A 23,286-nucleotide genomic window follows, 5' to 3' on the forward strand; every position below is an offset into this window, starting at 1 on the left:
GGGTCAACCTATAGGGACATGGGGTATCTCATCCTATAAAAGGGATTTTACAGGCATGCTGGGAACATGAGCGAAGACAGAACACGAGCTTTGGGTGAGTAATACCCAGGCGAAGGAGAAGGGACTGTATGGAAGGGAGTTTAGCCCAACGTTAGCTATTCCTGTGAATCCACCATGACTACCCCCGCTTCCAGTAGTTGATCTAGAAGTGTTGGAGAGACTACGGAAAGATGGGGAGGGTGTTGATACATCTGATTTGTTTTAACAGAAGTCTGGATACTGTGTATCAGGATTTTGTGGCCAAATACACAGATGGTTCAACAGTTCCAAGGACAGGATGTACTGGGTCAGCATTTGTAGTGCAGGAATGTAGGGAGAATGTCTCTATATACGGTGGAGATGATGGCCATACTGTTGGCCTTGCCTTGGGTGGAGGAAGTTAAGCCAGAAAGGGTAGTTATTTGCTCTGATTCATGTGCAGTGTTAAGGCATCTCCAGTTCTTTTATATCACGTAGCAGACAAAACCTGCTTTGAGGTACTACAAACCCATGGCATGAGTAAACAAATGGGTATACAGATAATATTTACATGGGTCCCAGCTCATGTGGGAGTGGAAGGGAACGAGGCAGTTGATATACTGGCTAAACAAGCACTAAGTACTGGGGATGTTGATGTGGTAGTTTCAATGAGTTAGGCAGAGGCAAAAAGCATGATATGAACAGTGATGGTGGAGAAATGGCAGGAGCAGTGGATAGAGATACTAATGGCAGGCATTTATTTCAAGTACAGAGGAAAGTTGGGGAGGGGAGGCTATTTTTACAAGATTATGGGTGGGACACAGCCAGTTGAATTAGACCTTACATGTGATAGGAAAGCATCCAACAGGAAAATGTGAGTTCGCCAGGAAACAGAGACAGTGGACCATGTATTGATTCAGTGTGGACATTATTGGAGGGAAAGAGAGGATGAGATCTAGTATGAGGGAGAAGAGGATACAGGACATTTGTTTAAAGAGTATATGGAGTAGAACGTCATTTGATATAGTCTCAAATATTTTGTTATCTTTTGAAGAACAACAGGGCTGGCAGGTAGGATTTAGTTTCTCCGTCTCTGGCCCACTCTCCAGTACAGTTGGTGGCGGTAATGCACCATAACGTTGGATGCCAACCACCGATAAACACCACCGAAGAAGTCTAGCGCTGCACCCCCAACGTAGCGTTGCGGTCTGCTAGATTGATAATGAATTACTTCCAGAGGAACGCAAAGCGTTTGATGCATCTGGTGGACATGAGGCGTAACGCATGTCGTCGAGCGCGCGGATTTGAGGATTTGGCGGTTTATCTATGTTGGTGCCCGAACGCATTGGGTATATAGCCTACTTTTAAATGTAACGATTCTAACCGTTGAACCTCGCTATCTGACGACAACATAAATACAATGTACAACGATGAACAAGGTAAACACAAATTGTAGACAAAAAAACAAGAACATAATAAGCCAGCCACATCAATATCTACTAAGATAACACCTTTATTTTCACCTGTCCCGTTTGCTTTTACAGTATACACCAAATAAGCTATTGACTGTCTCCAGCTAGCTTGCCTTGTGTATTTTATTGTGGGTTGAAAACAGCTTCGATTCAATGCTACAGTCAGAATGTTACCTAGGTAGCCACAGTCGAAATGTTGCTTGTTCGAATCTCATCACGGAGAACTTTAGTTAGTTAATTAACAACTTCAACTACTTAGTACGTTTTTGCTCCTAACCATTAGAGCCACCTAGCTAATGTGAGCCAAAACAATTTAGAATTTGTAACATATCATACTTTAGAAAATTCTAATCAAATTGTATTGGTCACATACACATATTTAGCGGATGTTATTGCGGGTGTAGCGAAATGCTTGTGTCCTAACTCCAACAATGCAGTAATATCTAACAATACATACAGTAAAAAGGTAATTAAGAAATGTATAAATATTAGGACGAGCAATGTAGGAGTGGCATTGACTAGAATTCGTAACATATTGTACATATTTCAGGTTCTTAACAAGTCATACAAATTGTAATTCGCAACATTAACGAAATGGATGATGGATATCCACAAATTAATACATACCATACGTAACATATCAAACTAAATTTGAGTTTTTCGGATTATTTATAATAATATGAAGTGCTCTGAGACCAGGTTGAGGTAGCTAGCAACTAGCAAACAAATCATGGTGTAACTTCCCTGCTTGTCACTTGTCCAAGTGAGACTGTTGTTCAGAGATAAGTTATTTATTCATAACATGGCATTATGCCATTTGAGTTGGTTACAAAGCTAAAACCTTTAACATTTTTCCACTCCAGGCACACAGACAGACGAAGGCCTTCCAGGTAGGCTAGTCTAAGAAGTCTTATTTGCAGGTGTCCATGTCTACACAGCTACATGATGTTAGTTACAGCGTGGTGAGGGTGAATTAAATTATTAAACGTCTTGCTAACTAGTTATCTAGCCTGTGATCATGACTCAGTTTCATTACATTACACGTAAGTCATTGGATGAAGGCATTTTCTGTACAGGGGAGTTTCATTAAGAGCCCAAATTCTCGGTCTGAACATTAATACGCATCGCTTGCGGTACGTTTTGGGAAGCATAAGGACCGTTTTATATTATCAAGAAATATTGTAATAATAATTTAAAAAAAAATTGATACACACCTTAGGGTTAGTGTTCCCAGACAGCCATATCTCCATGTTACAGCGCGTGTTTACGGAAGACTGAGTGCTAATTAGCTATCTAGCATGCCCCGAACACCTGTGTAATGGAAGAAGGCTCCCAAAACTTGTAATTGAAAAAAATACTGTAGGCTGCAATAGTGATAAATCTGGTTAAACCAGTGTACAGTAAGTGTATATGTTGCATTTGTGAAGTTATTTTGATGTCATATGAAAGTAAAGGGCTTTGTTTCTAGATATCACGATTGAGAATTGATTCCTGTTTAGATGGAGTATATGGCTGTTTTGGCTCCCAAAGTCAGTCTACCTCAGTAAATAACATATAAGGTCCCTGGACCTTAGGGAGTAACGGTTGGCTATTTAAGAGTACATCTTGGGCTAGCTAGTTGTAGCCAAATGACTTTCTACAATTTCTAGCTAGCTAGCTAGCAACATTAGTAAAGCTAGCTGCACAGGCACATTGGCTACCTAGCAACATGACATACTTTAACATTTCTGGGCATATAATTAAGAATTAGAAACTGGGTGGTTCGAGCCTTGAATGCTGATTGGCTGACAGCCATGGAATATCAGACCATATACTATGGGTATGACAAACCATTTATTTGTAATGCTCTAATTACGTTGGTAACCAGTATATAATAGCAATAAGGCCAATATACCACAGCTAAGGGCTGTGTCCAGAACAGCCCTTAGCCGTGGTATATCGGCAATATACCACACCTCCTTGGGCCTTAATGCTTAATTAGAATACTAGAATGGACATGAACCTTCTTATGATGGGATAAAGGTCAGGGAGTTGGTCAACCATGGTTTGCCAGTGCTGAGAAAAGATAGTGTAGAATAATGAATTAGAAGAATTTACCTGCACTGTATGTTTTAGCTAGCCAGACAGTTAAGGAATGATTATATACATTTTTCTAATAAACTGCCAATTTGTCAACATTCCATTCAAACAATGCAGTCAATCTACAGCCATACACTGGCTGAAATCATTTGATAGGACTTAGACAAGTTGTAATTGCAACAAGTACTGTCATTTTATCATATAATAGCACATATAGCTTTCCAAGAACTCAACTCAAATTTAGCAGTGGTGGAAAAAGTACTCAAATGTCATACTTGAGTAAAAGTAAATGTAGCTCTCTTCACGACAACAGACACAGGTTGGTTCCTTGAAACGGGCGTTTATTGCATTGCACGTCTTTTTCTTCGATGCATCCACGTCACGCCGTGAGAACTATATGTTTGAATGAACACAGTAACGTTGATAAATTATAGAGTACTGAAACAAAGAAATACAAATGGCGCTCGGCGCAACAATACAAATGGCGCTTGGCGCGACAATACAAATAGAACTTGGCGCGACTATAAACAAAGTTCTATAGGTTGAACAAAATACCTCGTTGGCTGCTTGTCCTGAAAATAGGTTCTTGAATCCTTAAAGTCCCTTGAAAGTCCCTTTACTGTCTTTCTTAGCCTCTGCCATCAACAATTATGACTCAGACTAAGATCTGCTTAAGTTAGATTGCACACAGTCAATTAACAAATTCCGTAGCAGTAACACAACAGAGAACGTTAGTTCCGGGATGGAACATAAAAACACAAACAATGGCCTAACGTTAATTTACCTGTTACATCACATTTAAATTCTTATCTATACATCAATAAATCATTTATTTATTTACTACATCAAATAAACCTTGAATTATGTATTAATCATGCATAGTGAACACAGCATCTATGTAACAACACTTACAGTAAAGATACCTTAATAGAAAATGACTCAAGTCACCCAGTAAAATACTACTTGAGTAAAAGTATTTGGGTTTGAAATATACTTAAGTATTAAAATTAAATGTGGAGCGGCTCTACTATGCACCACAGGAGAACCAAGAAATGAAGAGCGACACAACGGCTGTCTTTTAGGCTTTTATGTTGATCTGCAATAGTATTGTGAAAAAACAGGACAGGAACACATCAGTCTCCAATGCACCACCTGACAAGCTGTTCTTTCTCTCTGTGTTTTCTCAGACTGAGGAGAGCGGGAGCTATTGGTAGTACCAGGGTGTTAGTAGGTGACGTAAGCACCCAGATAAAATAAAATGCATTTAATGAAATAAAACCCGAAGATGTTAACATCATTCAGCTACTGTAGCTGCCCACCTAACATCAACAGGCATCACCAGTAGCTCAACAATTAAAATTAGAAACCAAAAGCAAAGTTCCTGGCGATCATAGTGATCTGACTCCCCCCTTCTGTCTGAACTTGGAACATTCCTGTTCGCGGTCTGTGGCCACTGACCCTCAACCTGATTGTTCTGCTCTGCATTGTGCACTATTCCAATAATCTGAAGTTTGCTGGAATAACAATTTTAACTCTACAAATGGAATTACTTAAGTACATCTTAGCATCAAAAGTATAAATCGTTTCAAGTTCCTTATATTAAGCACTTGGCAGTCCCGTTCTGTGAGCTTATGTGGCCTACCACTTTGCAGCTGAGCCGTTGTTGCTCCTAGACGTTTCCACTTCACAATAACAGCACTTTCAGTTGACCGGTGCAGCTCTAGCAGTGCAGAAGCTTGAAGAACTGACTTGTTGGAAAGGTGGTATCCTATGATGGTGCCACATTGAAAGTCTCTGAGCTCTTGGGTACGAGCAATTCTACTGCCTTTGTTTTGTCTACGCATATTACATGGCTGTGTGCTCGATTTTAACACCTGTCAGCAACGGGTGTGGCTGAAATGGCCGACTCCACTAATTTGTAGGAGTCGCCAAATACTTTTGTGTTTATATTAGAGGTCGACTTATTATTATTATTATTTTTTTTTTTTTACGCCGATACCGATTATTGGAGGACCAAAAAAAGCCAATACCGATTAATCAGCTTTTTTAAAAAAAATTTTATATATTTTTTTTACATTTAAAAAAATACTTTTTGTAATGACAATTACAACAATACTGAATGAACACTTATTTTAACTTAATATAATACATCAATAAAATCAATTTAGCCTCAAATAAATAATAACATTTCAATTTGGTTTAAATAATGCAAAAACAAAGTGTTGGAGAAGAAAGTATAAGTGCATTATGTGCCATGTAAAAAAGCTAACGTTTAAGTTCCTTGCTCAGAACATGAGAACATATGAAAGCTGGTGGTTCCTTTTAACATGAGTCTTCAATATTCCCAGGTAAGAAGTTTTAGGTTGTAGTTATTATAGGACTATTTCTCTCTATACGATTTGTATTTCATATACCTTTGACTATTGGATGTTCTTATAGGCACCTTAGTATTGCCAGTGTAACAGTATAGCTTCCGTCCCTCTCCTTGCTCCTACCTGGGCTCGAACCAGGAACACATCGACAACAGCCACCCTCGAAGCAGCGTTACATTTACATTTACGTCCTTTAGCAGACGCTCTTATCCAGAGCGACTTACAAATTGGTGCATTCACCTTATGATATCCAGTGGAGCAAGGGAAACAACTACCCGAAGTCTCAGAGCGAGTGACGTTTGAAACGCTATTAGCGTGCACCCGCTAACTAGCTAGCCATTTCATATCGGTTACACCAGCCTAATCTTGGGAGTTGATAGGCTTGAAGTCATAAACAGTGCAATGCATTGTGAAGGGCTGCTGGCAAAACGCACAAAAGTGCTATTTTGAATGAATGCTTACGAGCCTGCTGGTGCCTACCACCGCTCAGTCAGACTGCTCTATCAAATCATAGACTTAATTATAACATAATTACACACAAATACGAGCCTTAGGTCATTTATATGGTAGAATCTGGAAACTATCATCTCTACTCTTTCAGTGAAATACGGAACCGTTCCGTATTTTATCTAACGGGTGGCATCCATAAGTCTAAATATTCCCGTTACATTGCACAACCTTCAATGTTATGTCATAATTACGTAAAATTCTGGCAAATTAGTTCGCAACGAGCCAGGCGGCCCAAACTGTTGCATATACCCTGACTCTGATGCAGAGGTGACACATTTTCCCTAGTTAAAAGAAATATCTAAATATGCAGGTTTAAAAAATATATACTTGTGTATCGATTTTTAAGAAAGACATTGATGTTTATGGTTAGGTACAAGTTGGAGCAATGACAGTCCTTTTTCGCGAATGCGCACCGCATTGATTATATGCAACGCAGGACAGGCTAGATAAACTAGTAATATCATCAACCATGTGTAGTTAACTAGTGATTATGATTGATTGATTGTTTTTATAAGATAAGTTTAATGCTAGCTAGCAACTTACCATGGCTTCTTACTGCATTCACGTAACAGGCAGGCTCCTCGTGGAGTGCAATGTAAAGCAGGTGGTTAGAGCGTTGGACTAGTTAACCGTGAGGTTGCAAGATTGAATCCCCAAGCTGACAAGGTAAAAATCTGTCGTTCTGCCCCTGAACAAGGCAGTTAACCCACCGTTCCTAGGCCGTCATTGAAAATAAGAATGTGTTCTTAACTGACTTGCCTAGTAAAAAAATATTTATAAAAACAAAAAAAACAATCGGCAAATCGGTGGCCAAAAATACCGATTTGTTATGAAAACGTGAAATCGGCCCGAATTAATCGGCCATTCCGATTAATCGGTTGACCTCTAGTGTGTATATATAGTGTATATCACGTGCCTTTTAATTTTTTTGACTGGTTTGGATTTCTTGCTGACTAATATGGCTGTCATTTTCAAACCGTCCTGGAACTTTGAGGGTTTATGACACACTACTGTTCAAAAGTTTGGCATTCATGTTTTTGAAAGAAAAGCTTTTTTTTTGGTCCATTTAAAATAACATAAAATTTATCAGAAATACAGTGTAGACATGTTAATGTTGTAAATGACTATTGTAGCTGGAAACGGCAGATTTTTTTTATGGAATATCAACATAGGCGTACCAGGACTACCTGGTATGATGACTCCTTGCTGTCCCCAGTCCACCTGGCCGTGCTGCTGCTCCAGTCTCAACTGTTCTGCCTGCGGCTATGGAACCCTGACCTGTTCACCGGACGTGCTTGTTGCACCCTCGACAACTACTATGATTATTATTATTTGACCATGCTGGTCATTTATGAACATTTTAACATCTTGACCATGTTCTGTTATAATATCCACCCTGCACAGCCAGAAGAGGACTGGCCACCCCTCATAGCCTGGTTCCTCTCTAGGTTTCTTCCTAGGTTTTTGGCCTTTCTAGGGAGTTTTTCCTAGGGAGTTTTTCCTAGCCACCGTGCTTCTTTCACATGCATTGCTTGCTGTTTGGGGTTTTAGGCTGGGTTTCTGTACAGCACTTTGAGATATCAGCTGATGTACGAAGGGCTATATAAATAAATTTGATTTGATTTGATAGGCGTACAGAGGCCCATTATCAGCAACCATCACTCCTGTGTTCCAATGGCACGTTGTGTTAGCTAATCCAAGTTTATAATTTTACAAGGCTAATTGATCATTAGAAAACCCTTTTGCAATTATCTTAGCACAGCTGAAAACTTGTACTTATTAAAGAAGCAATAAAACTGGCCGCCTTTAGACAAGTTGAGTATCTGGAGCATCAGCATTTGTGAGTTTGATTACAGGCTCAAAATGGCCAAGAACAAAGAACTTTCTTCTGAAACTCGTCGGTCTATTCTTGTTCTGAGAAATGAAGGCTATTCCATGGGAGAAATTGCCAAGAAACTGAAGATCTCATACAACGCTGTGTACTACTCCCTTCACAGAACAGCGCTAACTGTCTCTAACCAGAATAGAAAGAGGAGTGGGAGGCCCCAGTGCACAACTGAGCAAGAGGACAAGTACATAAGAGTGTCTTGTTTGAGAAACAGATATATAATACCTGGAAAACACCAGTCTCAATGTCAACAGTGAAGAGGAAACTCTGGGCTGCTGGCCTTCTAGGCAGAGTTGCAAAGAAAAAGCCATATCTCAGACTGGCCAATAAAAAGAAAAGATTAAGATGGGCAAAAGAACACAGACACTGGACATAGGAGGATTAGGAAAGTGTTCTAAGTCGGAGGTGTTCGGATCACTAAAGAACATTCGTGAGACGCAGAAAAAATGAAAAGATGCTGGAGGAGTGCTTGACGCCATCTGTCAAGCATGGTGGAGGCAATGTGATGGTCTAGGGATGCTTTGGTGATGGTGAAGTGGGAGATTTGTACAGGGTAAAAGGGATCTCCATTTTGCAACGCCATGCCATACCCTGTCTACGGCGCTTAATTGGAGCCAATTCCCTCCTACAACAGGACAATGACCGAAAGTACAGCTCCAAACTATGCGAGTACTATTTAGGGAAGAAGCTGTCAGCTGGTGTTCTGTCTATAATGGTGTGGCCAGCTGTGCTACCGTGAACCAGTGCCCCTAGGAAGAAAAAAATCACTCATGGAATAATTGTTGGAATGTCCCGCAGCCACAGTAGTGCAAATATGTGGTAGCACAAAGAAAGGGAGTGCTTCAAAAGTAGCAAGGATTCATAGGCCCAATCTTAAAAATACATTTTTCTGGTGCTCCTAAACCCTGTATTTTGTTATTGCTGTCAATCCTTATAATTTAATAGGGCTTGCTGCAGTTACTACATCACTTTTTGGACTTAAAATTGAATTATGTAAACCCGCTGATTATTGAAGAATATCACTTTTAAATGCCCCATGAGCTTAGTTTAACTGTCGTACCACATCAGAAGCCGAAATATAAGCTTATTTTTCCAAGGTTTGTAAACAAACTAAATGTAAACAAACACTGTATAGCCTTAAAACATGGTTCAAACTAATTTTGATATCATGGATGCATCCATCTGTCTATGAATTTGAGTGTGGTTACGTTTCTGCAGCCGCATCCCTCAACCTTTTACAGAAACAGTGGTGTTGAGAATGCTTTATTGTTTCAACTGTGGATTGCTGCTTTAATACCTAAAATATTTTTCATTGTGCTCCGACATCTTTCTACTTAGAGCACATTTGCTCCTTGTAAAAAATGTCACTGTAGAGCCCTGCATAATCAATAGAAATGTAGCTTATTGCTGCCTGTCAGATACTCACACATTTCTTGGCAGCAATTTTGGTATTTTGACGTGATGTTCAGCAGGTGTAGACTAGCCTATAATATAACAGTAAGATTCCGCCCTTCGGTGTTGAAATTGTGCTGACATCATCCTGGTCCCCTCTCTCTTTATGATCCTGAATGTGTGTGTCTCTCTCCTCTGCCACCATACTTGCACTGCCTTCAGATGGAGAGGTATGTAGGATGCACAGAAAGCAGTTAGCAACAATATTTTTGGAGATACTGTTATCACTGTGCCATGCCAATGAAGTGTCATCAGATTTTGTTTTCTCCCTATGTAAGCTATTGTAAACCCTACACTCAGACATACAGTAGCACAAACCACACCGGTTTAATAAGGAATCTATCCCCCTCCCTCTCCTCTCCCCCTCTCTACTTCTCCTTCCTCTACAACCCTCCCTCCTCTCTCCTCTGTTCTGTCTAGTTCTCCAGCCTGGCTATAGATGAAATGGGGAACTTAAGTCTGGAGAGTTTCATCAGGGAGTTACCCCAGGACAGTTACAACTGTTCCTCCCACCAGGGCACAGGATCGATCTTGGGAAACTTCTGTTACTCCTCCCCTCTCCCGGAACACCGCTACTTGGCCACACCCACCAGCTGGACCTCTGACCGCCCCCCACGACCCAAGAGCCCCTGGGGCTGCCTAGACCCCTACACCTCTGAGGTGATTTAGCTATGGCCAAAATCTGAATTTATTCCTTATGGAAGTAAACACAGAAAGACCCAATTGGCTTCACAAAATTGCGACCCTGTGTAGTTGCATCGAGCTACAAATTGCGGGGTTGCACATGTCTGCATATTTTTGCTACGCAAGTACGCAGAACAGCCATTTTGTGTAGTTGTGTTCTTGCGTTGCGTACTTGTGTAAGTTCACAATTAGGCTTTAGGCACAGCGTAGGGTTGCACATTTTGGGAAATATTCAGAGGTGGAAACTTTCCATGGGAATTAACGGGAATACAGTTGAAGTCAGAAGTTTACATACACTTAGGTTGGAGTCATTAAAACTCGTTTTTTAACCACTCCACAAATTTCTTGTTAACAAACTATAGTTTTGGCAAGTCGGTTAGGACATCTACTTTGTGCATGACACAAGTAATTTTTCCAACAATTGTTTACAGACAGATTATTTCACTTGGAGCAACGTGTACCTAAGCGATTATATGAAACGCAGGACAGGCTAGATAAACTAGTAATATCATCAACCATGTGTACTTAACTAGTGATTATGATTGATTGTTTTTTATAAGATGTTTAATACTAGCTAGCAACTTACCTTGGCTTCTTACTGCATTCGCGTAACAGGCAGGCTCCTCGTGGAGTGCAATGTAAAGCAGGTGGTTAGAGCGTTGGACTAGTTAACTGTAAGGTTGCAAGACGCAAGCGTCCCACCCACCGTGCAGCCAGTGAAAAATCAGAGCGCCAAATTCGAAAACAACAATGTCATAATTCAAATTTCTCAAACATACAACTATTTTACACCATTTTATAGATAAACGTCTCCTTAATCCAACCACGTTGTCCGATTTCAAAAAGGCTTTACGGCGAAAGCATAAAGTTAGATTATGTTAGGACAGTACATAGACAGAAAATTACACACAGCCATTTTCAATGCAAGGACAAGCGTCACCAAAAGCAGAAAACCAGCTAAAATTATGCACTAACCTTTGACAATCTTCATCAGATGACACTCCTAGGACATTGTTAGACAATACATGCATTTTTTGTTGTATCAAGTTCATATTTATATCCAAAAACAGCATTTTACATTGGCGTGTGACGTCCAGAAAATGTATTTCCCCCAAAACTGCCGGTGGATCAGCACAACAATTTACAAAAATACTCATTATAAACGTTGATAAAATATTAAACTGTTATTCAAAGAATTATAGATTAACATCTCCTGAATGCAACCGCATTGACAGAATTCAAAATAACTTTACTGGGAAAGCACACTTTGCAATAATCTGAGTACTGCGCTCAGAAAAATACATCAGGCAATTACAGATACCCGCCATTTTGGAGTCATCTAAATGCATAAATAGCATTAGAAATATTCACTTACCTTTAATAATCTTAATCAGAAGGCACTTCCAGGAATCCCAGGTCCACAATAAATGTTGTTTTGTTCAATAAAGTTAATAATTTATGTCCAAATAACTCCATGTTTGCGCGTTCAGTAAGCTACTCAAAATGTAGGGCGCGCGAGGAAAATGTCACGACGAAAAGTCAAAAAAAGTTCTGTTTACGTTCGTTCAAACATGTCAAACGTTGTAAAGCATCAATCTTTAGGGCCTTTAGAACGTGAAAATTCAGTAATATTCCAACCGGACGATTCCATTGTCTTGAAAAACGTTTTGGAACAGAGCTACCTCCTCATGTGAATGTGCACCAATGAACTGATGTCCTTCCCTGGGTCACCAACTTCCCAGCCTTCTTGTTCGGTCTCTGTTCATCATAGACGCCTCAAACAACTTTCTAAAGACTGTTGACATCTAGTGGAAGCCTTAGGAAGTGCAAAATGAACCCTAACTCACTGTGTGTTCGATTGGCAATGACTTGGAAAAAACTACAGGCACCAGATTTTCATTTCCTGGTTGTATTTTTCTCAGGTTTTTGCCTGCCATATGAGTTCTGTTATACTCAGACACCATTCAAACAGTTTTAGAAACTTCAGAGTGTTTTCTATCCAAATCTACTAATAATTTGCAAATATTTGACTCTGGGCCCAAGTATTAGGCTGTTTACTCTGGGCACGCTTTTCATCCGAAATCGAAAATACTGCCCCCTATACCTTGACAGGTTAACTGACTTGCCTAGTTAAATAAAGGTGTAAAAATAAAAAAAACATTCGGCGTCCAAATTGTTATGAAAACTTGAAATCGGCCCTAATTAATCGGCCATTCCGATTAATCGGTCGACCTCTAGTGAAGATGATGTAATTAATTATTCCTTGCCCACGAACATTTGACCACCCATCAGAGATGATTGCAATACAGTCTGCTTTCTCTATGATTTGCTTGACCTTCACTTGAACTCTGAACTCTGTATCCAGCAAATGAGTAGATAAAGCATGTCTGGTTGGAGGGGTGTATGCTGGGCGAGGAACATTTAGAAATCTCTTCCAATACACACTGCCTGTGAGCATCAGAGGTGAACCAGTTGCATACACAGATCGAGCAAGACATTCATCAGCATTTCTCTGACTGCGTTCCTCCATTGAGTAAAAAAAAAACTCCGATTCCAGGAGGACCATGAGCTGTTGCTATCGATAAGGTTTCTGCTTCTTCATTTTCACCTCGAATAGAAGTATAGGGACTTTTGTCAGAGGTTGCTTGTGAGCACTGAGGGAACTTTATGCACTTGGCCAGATGATTCTGCATCTTTGTTGCATTCGTCACATATGATTTGGCACAGTATTTGCAAATGTACAGCTTTTCCTTCTACTTTAGCTGCAGTGAAATGTCTCCACACATCAGATAGTGCCCGTGGCATTTTCCTGTAGAGATTAGAAAAAAATGAGTAAAAAGAAAACCCAAATACAATTCCATGTACAGATAAATAGTTAAACAGTTAAATTAAATACCTCCTTTGTAAGTTGTTTGGAAACAACAGGTGAATTAACACTCCTCAGTTAGCAGGCTCAAGCAAGCTAAAACCCACATGGTAGCAAAAACTAACTAGCAGAAATGGCTAACAAGTTAGAAATGATTTAAACACACTTTGCTGTAGGCTACTATTTACTAGTTAGCAAAAAAAGCACGTATGTCATAAAATACATTCACCTCACCCAGTATTGTAATCAATACTTACCAGAAAGCATGTGGTCCTTGGCTCAGACAGTGTAGTAGTGTGGGCTCAATAGCATCTCATTAGTGTGCAAGATCTTGAGAATCGGCTGTACTTGTGATGGAAGAATGCACTGTGCATGCAGAGGGTGGCAATTCCATTGAATTGGGGATAGTTTAACCAAAATATGCCACAAGACTTAGACTTGCCTTGTGTGTATTCCACAAAAAAAGGTTCACTGTTATAAGCTAACTTTTTAGATCAATTTAAGCATCCCACCTGGCCAACATCCGGTGAAATTGCAGAGCGCCAAATTCAAAATACAGAAATAGTCATAATAAACTTTCATAAAAATACAAGTGTTATACATCGGTTTAAAGATTAACTTCTTGTTAATCCAGCCGCTTTGTCAGATTTCAAAAAGGCTTTACGGCGAAGGCATACCATGCGATTATCTGAGGACAGCGCCCCGCTTACAAAAGCATACAAACATTTTACAACCAAGTAAAGGAATTACAAAAGTCAGAAATGGCGATAAAATTAATCACTTACCTTTGAAGATCATCTTCTGGTTGCAGTCACAGTAGTCCCAGCTACACAATAAATGTTTGTTTTGTTCGATAAAGTCCCCTTTTATATCCAAAAAACTCAGTTTTGTTGGCGCGTTTTGTTCAGTAATCCACTGGCTCAAAGCCGGTCAAAACATGCAGACGGCATACATCCTAATAGTACCGGTAAAGTTCGTCGAAACATGTCAAACGATGTTTATAATTTATCCTCGGGTTGTCTATTGTCTAAATAATCTATAATATTTCAACTAAACAATAGCGTCTTCATTAGAAAGGAAAAACAACGAAGAGCGCGCAATCGGTCACGCGCAAACCAGCTCTACTTGATTCTACAATCCACTTATAAATTGGTCTCATTCTTATTAATTTTTCAGAAAACAAGCCTGAAACAATGTCTAAAGACTGTTGACATCTAGTGGAAGCCATAGGAACTGCAATCTGGGTCCTAACCATTTAGATACTCTATAGGCATTCAATTGAAAACTACCCACATCAAAAAATCCCACTTCCTGGATGGATTTTCCTCAGGTTTTTGCCTGCCATATCTGTTCTGTTATACTCAGACATTATTTTAACAGTTTTGGAAACTTTAGTGTTTTCTATCCAATGCTACCATGCATATGCATATCCTAGCTTCTGAGCCTGAGTAACAGGCAGTTTACTTTGGGCATGTTTGTCATCCAAACTTCAAAATACTGCCCCCTACCCAAGAGGGGTTAAGCAAAATTCCCCAAAATCCCGGGCTTAACTTCCCATGGAATATTTCTGGGAAATTTCCCAACCTTTTGCAACCCTAGGCACAGGAAGAGAACGGTAGTATTAAGAGCCCACATTGGCTCCTGTGCTGAATTGTTAATGGAGTTAGATTTTCCTGATGTAAATCTAAAACCTAGATTTCAAGAGTCAAAGGTGAAACGTGATATATGGTCTGAAAACAGGCAGCTTTCAGGGCTTTCTCATGATGCCATCATACCTATTTACAACGTCTCTGTTGATTGAGCTGCATATTATAAACTCAGCAAAAAAAGAAACGTCCTCTCACTGTCAACTGCGTTTTATTTTCAGCAAACTTAACATGTGTAAATATTTGTATGAACATAAGATTCAACAACTGAGACATAAACTGAACAAGTTCCATAGACATGTGACTAACAGAAATGGAATAATGTGTCTCTGAACAAAGGGGGGGGTCAAAATCAAAAGTAACAGTCGGTATCTGGTGTGGCCACCAGCTGCATTAAGTCCATCTCATGGACTGCACCAGATTTGCCAGTTCTTGCTGTGAGATGTTACCCCACTCTTCTACCAAGGCACCTGCAAGTTCCCGGACATTTCTGGGGGGGAATGGCCCTAGCCCTCACCCTCCGATCCAACAGGTCCCAGACGTGCTCAATGCGATTGAGATCCGGGCTCTTCGCAGGCCATGGCAGAACACTGACATTCCTGTCTTGCAGGAAATCACGCACAAACGAGCAGTATGGCTGGTGGCATTGTCATGCTGGAGGGTCATGTCAGGATGAGCCTGCAGGAAGGGTACCACATAAGGGAGGAGGATGTCTTCCCTGTAATGCAAAGCGTTGAGATTGCCTGCAATGACAACAAGCTCAGTCCGATGATGCTGTTACACACTGCCCCAGACCATGACGGACCCTCCACCTCCAATTCGATCCCGCTTCAGAGTACAGACCTCGGTGTAATGCTCATTCCTTCGACGATAAACGCGGAATCGTCCATCACCCCTGGTGAGACAAAACCGCAACTCGTCAGTGACGAGCACTTTTTGCCAGTCCTGTCTGGTCCAGCGACGGTGGGTTTGTGCCCATAGGCGACATTGTTGCCGGTGATGTCTAGTGAGGACCTGCCTTATAACAGGCCTACAAGCCCTAATGCGGACAGTCTGAGCACTGTTGGAGGGATTGTGTGTTCCTGGTGTAACTCAGGCAGTTGTTGCCATCCTGTCCCGCAGGTGTGATATTCGGATGTACCGATCCTGTGCATGTGTTACACATGGTCTGCCACTGTGAGGACGATCAGCTGTCCGTCCTGTCTCCCTGTAGCTTTGTCTTAGGCATCTCACAGTACGGACATTGCAATTTATTGCCCTGCCACATCTGTAGTCCTCATGCCTCCTTGCAGCATTTCTAAGGCACGTTCACCCAGATGAGCAGGGACCCTGGGCATCTTTTGGTGTTTTTCAGAGTCAGTAGAAAGGCCTCTTTAGTGTCCTAAGTTTTCAGAACTGTGACCTTAATTGCCTACCGTCTGTAAGCTGTTAGTGTCTTAACGACCGTTCCATAGGTGCATGTTCATTAATTGTTTATGGTTCATTGAACAAGCATGGGGAACAGTGTTAAAACCCTTTACAATGAAGATCTGTGAAGTTATTTTTACGAATTATCTTTGAAAGACGGGGTCCTGAAAAAGTGATGTTTTGTTTATTTGCTGAGTTTATTTTATGTAAGCAGTGAGTACAGTATATTCTCTTAAGCGAGTAGTGAGTTACAGTATAATCTGTTTGTCTTTGCTTTATATTGGTTTGTCATGTGGTCAACCCCTGCAGGACCAGGACAGGGAGTATGTAGGCTTTGCTACTCTACCCAACCAGGTACACAGAAAGTCAGTGAAGAAGGGATTTGAGTTCACTCTGATGGTGGTAGGTGAGGACAGGGGAAGGGCTGTCAGGGACTTGTAGTTTGTTCACTTTCATGACAGTGTTTCCACTGCCAAATTAGAAGTATTTAGCAGGCATATGATCAGGGTCTGAGGCTAAGCAGGATCTCTTGCGCGCTATCTCCCTCATTCTCTTCATCATTCTCTCTCCCTCCCTCTCTTTCTCTAGGAGAGTCTGGACTGGGTAAATCTACACTAGTCAACAGTCTGTTCCTTACAGACCTCTACAAGGACAGGAAGGTGCTGAATGCAGAGGGTGAGAGTGTGATTTCTCAATGGGTCTATTACTGTTGCTATTGTACTTCTGCAACATCAAGTTGTATCCTGTGGAGTGGTTTGTCTCTACTGTACCTACCCAACCCTGATCTACAAGATTGATTTTATACAACCTCTGATCTTCTGTGTATGTGTGTTTTTGTTTTTTCTTTGTGTGTGTGTGCGCATCTGTCTTGTCCAGAGAGGCTGGCTCAGACTGTGGGCATCACTAAGAACACAGTGTGCATCGAGGAGAAGGGAGTGAAGCTCAAACTCAACGTAGTGGACACACAAGGCTATGGCGATACCATCAATAATACAGACAGGTATGTAGGTATTCACTGGTACATGTAGAGTCATAAAGACGCTAAGTAGTAATAAGCTTACCCTAGTCTCAAAATGACATGGTGTGCTCATGAAAAAGTCCTCCCCAGAGCCATTGTGTGCACTTGTGAGTGTGTGTCATGGGAGCTGTACTTACACACATTTCTGTCCTGTGTGTGTGTGTGCTGCTGTAGCTATAAGTGTGTTTCAGACTACATTGACCATCAGTTTGAGCAGTACCGCAGGGATGAAATCGGCCTGAACAGAAAGAACATCCAGGATAACAGAGTCCACTGCTGCCTCTACTTCATCTCTCCCTTCGGACATGGGTACCAGACTACACACACTTATACTACACACTCTCATACTACACACTCAACCTATACAAATGTTACACTCTGTGTGTGTTGTCAGTCTGCGGCCATTGGATGTAGAGTGTATGAGGGCTCTGCAGGACAAGGTCAACATCATCCCTATTGTGGCCAAATCTGATGGTCTCACTTATGATGAGGTCAAGAAGAAGAAGAGCAGGGTAAATAAGAGAGTTTTCCAGACCCTAGTTGGTGACATGTCTCAAGCTATCACCTTTCCCACCAGTTGTTTATTTCACTGTGCAGATATTTTACCTTTATTACACATTTTCACTCTAAAATAGAAGCCAGAGGTTTACACCTGTAAACCTTAACTCTCTCCCTTTTCCCCTGTCTCCCCCCCTCTCACCCTCACCCCCTCTCCCCCTTCCTCCTGCTCCTTCTCACTCTTACCCACTATCTCCCCCTCACTCCCCCTCTCTCTCGCTTCCCCTCTCCCTCCCCCTTTCTTGCCTTCTATATCTCCCCTTCCCCCAATCCCGCTTCCATATTCCTTGTATTCTCCCCCCCTTTTTCTCTACTTCCCCCTCCCTCCATCCCCCCCTCTCCCTCCCCTATACAGATTCTAAGTGAGATAGATAAGTACAGGTTAAAGATCTACCAGTTCCCAGACTGTGACTCTGATGAGGACGAGGAGTTCAGGAGGCAGGACATGGAGCTCAAGGTGAAAATGGACAGATGGATGATGATGACAATAATAACAGCTTTATCAGCAAAATGTTGGTTAAAACCATTTGAATTCAATCACTTTTTGACAGCCAACCTTTTGATTTGAACAAAACCTTCTATACATATTTGCCCATTGTAGAAGTGCTCAGAAAGGGACTTTTTGGACCTGTATGCCAAAACATTCAAGAGATAAAGGTGCTCAAAGTTGACCCATTTTGTATCCCCCACTGTACATTGAGACATCCATGTCTTCATCACTGGAAAAGATACATGGTTGAGATTTATATAATTTAAAAGCCTCCAAACAGGGTTGTCAAACTGTTTTATAATCTCTTAAAAATATATTTATTTTTTACTTTTAATGTCAATTATCAAAAAATTCTAATCTCTGATTTCTTTCAAATATCAAATTTTATTGGTTGCATACACATATTTAGCAATGTTATTGCGGGTGTCGTGAAATGCTTGTGTTCCTAGCTCCAATACTGCAGAAATATCTAACAATACACACATCTAAAAAGTAAAATAATTTAATTAAGAAATATTAGGACAAGCAATGTCAGAGTCGTGTGTGTACATATATATTGTTAGGTTCTGAACAAACCGAGTAAAAACTCAGACATCTAGAAAAAGCTAAAACCGTCTTTATTCAACCCATTGGGTGCTTCTGCTGCGAACACAACATACAAGTCACAAAATAACATATTTATACCGTCTGACAAGGCAGAGTCACCCCCTTGTATGTGTAAGATAAACAATTCTCAATCTTTTCCTCTAACTGGTATTGTCATGGCCCTACCTAAATCTAGGACCATCATGGGCGTGGAAGTGTGTGAATATGGGATAGCACTGTAGTCAGATGGTCTTCAGGGTGGACCCCTATGGCCCCCCTCCCAGCAGTGTCTTCTCTCTTCAACTGTTGACTTATCTTGAGTTGAGTTCCACATCCCTCATTGTCCTAGTTCCACAGCAGCTGGCCTGCCTTATCAGGAACTGAAACCAGACTGCTACCCTTTGCCTCCTTAGAAATATTAATATTTAGCAATAACATGTTTGAACAGAAGATGAACTTTCTGCACTTCCCATTGTCTCACTCAGTAACTTTCTATACACAAAGTTCTTATTCACCCTTCATTGACCTCCAACATATACAGTAGCAGTCAAATGTTTTGACACACCTACTCAATCAAGGGTTTTTATTTGTATTATTTTCTACATTTGTAGAATAATAGTGAAGACCAACTATGGAATAACACATATGGAATCATGTAGTAACCAAAAAAGTGTTAATCAAAATATATTTGAGATTCTTCAAAGTTGCCACCCTTTGCCTTGATGATAGCTTTGCACACTCTTGGCATTCTCTCAACCAACTTCATGAGGTAGTCACCTGGAATGCATTTAAATTAGCACGTGTGCCATGTTAATTTGTGGTATTTCTTTCCTCAATGTGTTTGAGCCAATCAGTTGTGTTGTGACATGGTAAGGGTGGTATACAGAAGATAGCCCTATTTGGTAAAAGACCAAGTCATTATTGCCAGAACAGCTCAAATTAGCAAAGATTACTTTAAGACATGAAGGTCAGTCAGAACTTTGAAAGTTTCTTCAAGTGCAGTCGCAAAAACCATCAAGCGCTATGATGAAACTGCCGCTCATGAGGACAGCCACAGGAAAGGAAGACCCTGCTGCAGAGGATAAGTTCATTAGAAATACCAGCCTTGGAAATACAGCCCAAATGCTTGGAAACATCTCAACATCAACTGTTCAGAGGAGACTATGTGAATCAGGCCTTCATGGTCGAATTGCTGCAAAGAAACCACTACTAAAGGACATCAATATGAAGAGACTTGCTTGGGCCAGTTTACGCAAATATTAATTTGTAGCTCTTATCGATTGACTGAAATCACCTCCCTAGTCAGGCTATTGTGTGTGACATTCATATTGCACTGCACAGCTTTACCAAAGGATTGAGGATCAGTGAAATGGGGTATAAGTTTATCAATACCCAAGCAATTTTTTTATTTTCTCCCAACATCAGAGTTATCAGACTCCAAAACATCCACGCAGTATGGTTTTTACTTGGGAATAGTGTTCAATACACATACAGTGCCTTTCAAAAGTATTCATCCCCCTTGTTTTTCCTATTTTGTTGCATTACAACAAATTACAATTACATTGTAATTTAAATTGATATTTATTTGGATTTCATGTAATGGACATATACAAAATATGCCAAATTGGTGAAATGAAAAAAATAACTTAATTCATAAAAAAAAAATGAAAAGTGGTGCGTGCATATGTATTCACCCCTTTGCTATGAAGCCCTATTTAACCAATTACCTTCAGAAGTCACATAATAAGTTAAAGTCCACCTGTGTGCAATCTAAGTGTCACATGATCTCAGTGTGTGTGTATATATATATATATATATATATATATATCTGTTCTGAAGGCCTCAGTCTGCAACACCACTAAGCAAGTGGCACCACCAAGCAAGTGGCACCATAAAGACCAAGGAGCTCTCCAAACAGGTCAGGGACAAAGTTGTGGAGAAGTACAGATCAGGGTTGGGTTATAAAAAATATCAAACTTTGAACATCCCACAAAGCACCATTATATCCATTATTAAAAAATTGAAAGAATATGGCACCACAACAAACCTACCAAGAGAGGGCCGCCCACCAAAACTCACGAACCAGGCAAGGAGGGCATTAATCAGAGAGGCAACAAAGAGACCAAAAATAACCCTGAAGGAACTGCAAAGCTCCACAGCGGAGATTGGAGTATCTGTCCATCGGACCACTTTAAGCTGTACACTCCACAGAGCTGGGCTTTACGGAAGAGTGGCCATAAAAAAGCCATTGCTTAAAGACAAAAATAAGCAAACACATTTGGTGTTCGCCAAAAGGCATGTGGGAGACTCCCCAAACATATGGAAGACGGTGCTCTGGTCAGATGAGACAAAAATTGAGCATTTTGGCCATCAAGGAAAATGCTATGTCTGGCACAAACCCAACACCTCTCATCTCCCCGAGAAATCATCCCCACAGTGAAGCATGGTGGTGGCAGCATCATGCAGGGGGGGGGGGGATGTTTTTCGTCGACAGGGACTGGGAAACTGGTCAATTGAAGGAATGATGGATGGTGCTAAATACAGGGAAATTCTTGAGGGAAATCTGTCTTCCAGAGGTTTGACACTGGAACGGAGGTTCACCTTACAACAGGACAATGACCCTTAGCATACTGCTAAAGCAACACTCAAGTGGTTTAATTAAGGGGAAACATTTAAATGTCTTGGAATGGCCTAGTCAAAGCCCAGACCTCAATCCAATTGAGAATCTGTGGTATGACTTAAAGATTGCTGTACACCAGCAGAACCCAACCAACTTGATGTAGCTCTTTTTCCTTGACGAATGGGCAAAAATCCCAGTGGCTAGATGTGCCAAGCTTATAGAGACATACCCCAAGAAAGAGACTTGCAGCTGCAATTGCTGCAAAAGGTGGCTCTGCAAAGTATTGACTGGGGGGGTGAATAGTTATGCATGCTCAAGTTCTGTATTTTTGTCTTATTTCTTGTTTGTTCCACAATAAAAAAATATTTGGCATCTTCAAAGTGGTAGGCATGTGTAATTCAAATGATACAAACTCCCCAAAAATCTTTTAATTCCAGGTTGTAAGGCAACAAAATAGGAAAAATGCAAAGGGGGTGAATCATTTCATAAGCCACTGTAGGTTGACAATAAATGTGGCTCAATTCAGTTGTTTCAGAGTCCCGCAATAAGAGCTATGACACTAATGTTCTCTAGGTGTCACTGAGTAGACTGATACCCCATGTCATTGATCCACAGTCCATAGGTAAGGCTGTACAGTGAAGTAAGTATGCCCCCAATAAAATTCTAAAGTATAATACGTCCAGTGTGATTTCAACAAATTTTTGTTAAATTAACAAATTGTCTTTTTGTTGACATTTATATAACATTCCAATCTTGTTTAGCATGATCTATTCAATTAATGCATAATTCTACTATTTGTATTAATTTGCATCACTGTCAGTGACATATGTTTATTTTGAAAGCTAACAGCAAAGTCCACTATTGTGGCTAATCCTTATTGTGGCTAGCACCACATAGATGGGTCTGACCACCATTAGTCAAATTAGGGTTATTTTAGATTATGATGTGCGGGGTCATCGGTTACTCGGGCAAAATTAGGTCATATGTACATGTAGGCATAGTTAAAGGGACTATGCATAGATGAAAAACAGAGTAGCCGTGGCGTAAAAGAGGGGTTGGCGGGGGGAACAATGCAAATAGTCCGGGTAGCCATTTGATTACCTGTTCAGGAGTCTTATGGCTTGGATGTAAAAGCTGTTGAGAAGCCTTTTTGTCCTAGACTTGGCGCTCCGGTCCTGCTAGCCATGCGATAGCAGAGAGAACAGTCTAAGACTGGGGTGGCTGGGGTCTTTGACAATTTTTAGGGCCTTCCTCTGACACCGCCTGGTGTAGGGGTCCTGGATGGCAGGCAGCTTAGCCCCAGTGATGTACTGGGCCGTACACACTACCCTCTGTCGTGCCTTGCGGTTGGAGGCTGAGCAATTGCCGTACCAGGCAGTGATGCAACCAGTCAGGATGCCCTCAATGTTGCAGCTGTAGAACCTTTTGAGGACCCATGCCAAATCTTTTCAGTCTCCTGAGGGGGAATAGGTTTTGTCGTGCCCTCTTCACGGCTGTCTTGGTGTGTTTGGACCATTCTAGTTTGTTGGAGATGTGGACACCAAGGAACTTGAAGCTCTCAACCTGCTCTATTACAGCCCCGTCGATGAGAATGGGGGCGTGCTCACTTCCAGTCAGATGC

General features: G+C 40.9%; 1 protein-coding gene across 7 annotated transcripts in view; it reads left to right on the forward strand.

Moving 5' to 3' along the window:
* Window positions 1-1,242: 1,242 nt before the first annotated feature.
* Window positions 1,243-23,286, forward strand: part of LOC106602833 (septin-4) — a 28,876-nt gene continuing 6,832 nt past the window's right edge. Inside the window, exons 1-10 of one of the 7 annotated variants that reach the window (XM_014195745.1) lie at window positions 1,244-1,457; window positions 2,354-2,380; window positions 9,954-9,961; window positions 10,212-10,451; window positions 16,704-16,800; window positions 16,983-17,069; window positions 17,271-17,394; window positions 17,587-17,721; window positions 17,807-17,924; window positions 18,326-18,427. In XM_014195745.1, the coding sequence (XP_014051220.1) occupies window positions 1,439-1,457; window positions 2,354-2,380; window positions 9,954-9,961; window positions 10,212-10,451; window positions 16,704-16,800; window positions 16,983-17,069; window positions 17,271-17,394; window positions 17,587-17,721; window positions 17,807-17,924; window positions 18,326-18,427 (957 nt within the window). In that variant the 5' untranslated portion in view covers window positions 1,244-1,438. Of the gene's footprint in view, window positions 1,458-2,353; window positions 2,453-7,094; window positions 7,118-9,953; window positions 9,962-10,211; window positions 10,452-16,703; window positions 16,801-16,982; window positions 17,070-17,270; window positions 17,395-17,586; window positions 17,722-17,806; window positions 17,925-18,325; window positions 18,428-23,286 lie in introns of those variants that run through there. The other 6 variants (XM_014195753.1, XM_014195747.1, XM_014195750.2 and 3 more) reach the window with 6 other exon arrangements.

This window comes from Salmo salar, chromosome ssa04 (genome assembly GCF_905237065.1).
Source record: "Salmo salar chromosome ssa04, Ssal_v3.1, whole genome shotgun sequence".
Lineage (NCBI taxonomy): Eukaryota > Metazoa > Chordata > Actinopteri > Salmoniformes > Salmonidae > Salmo > Salmo salar.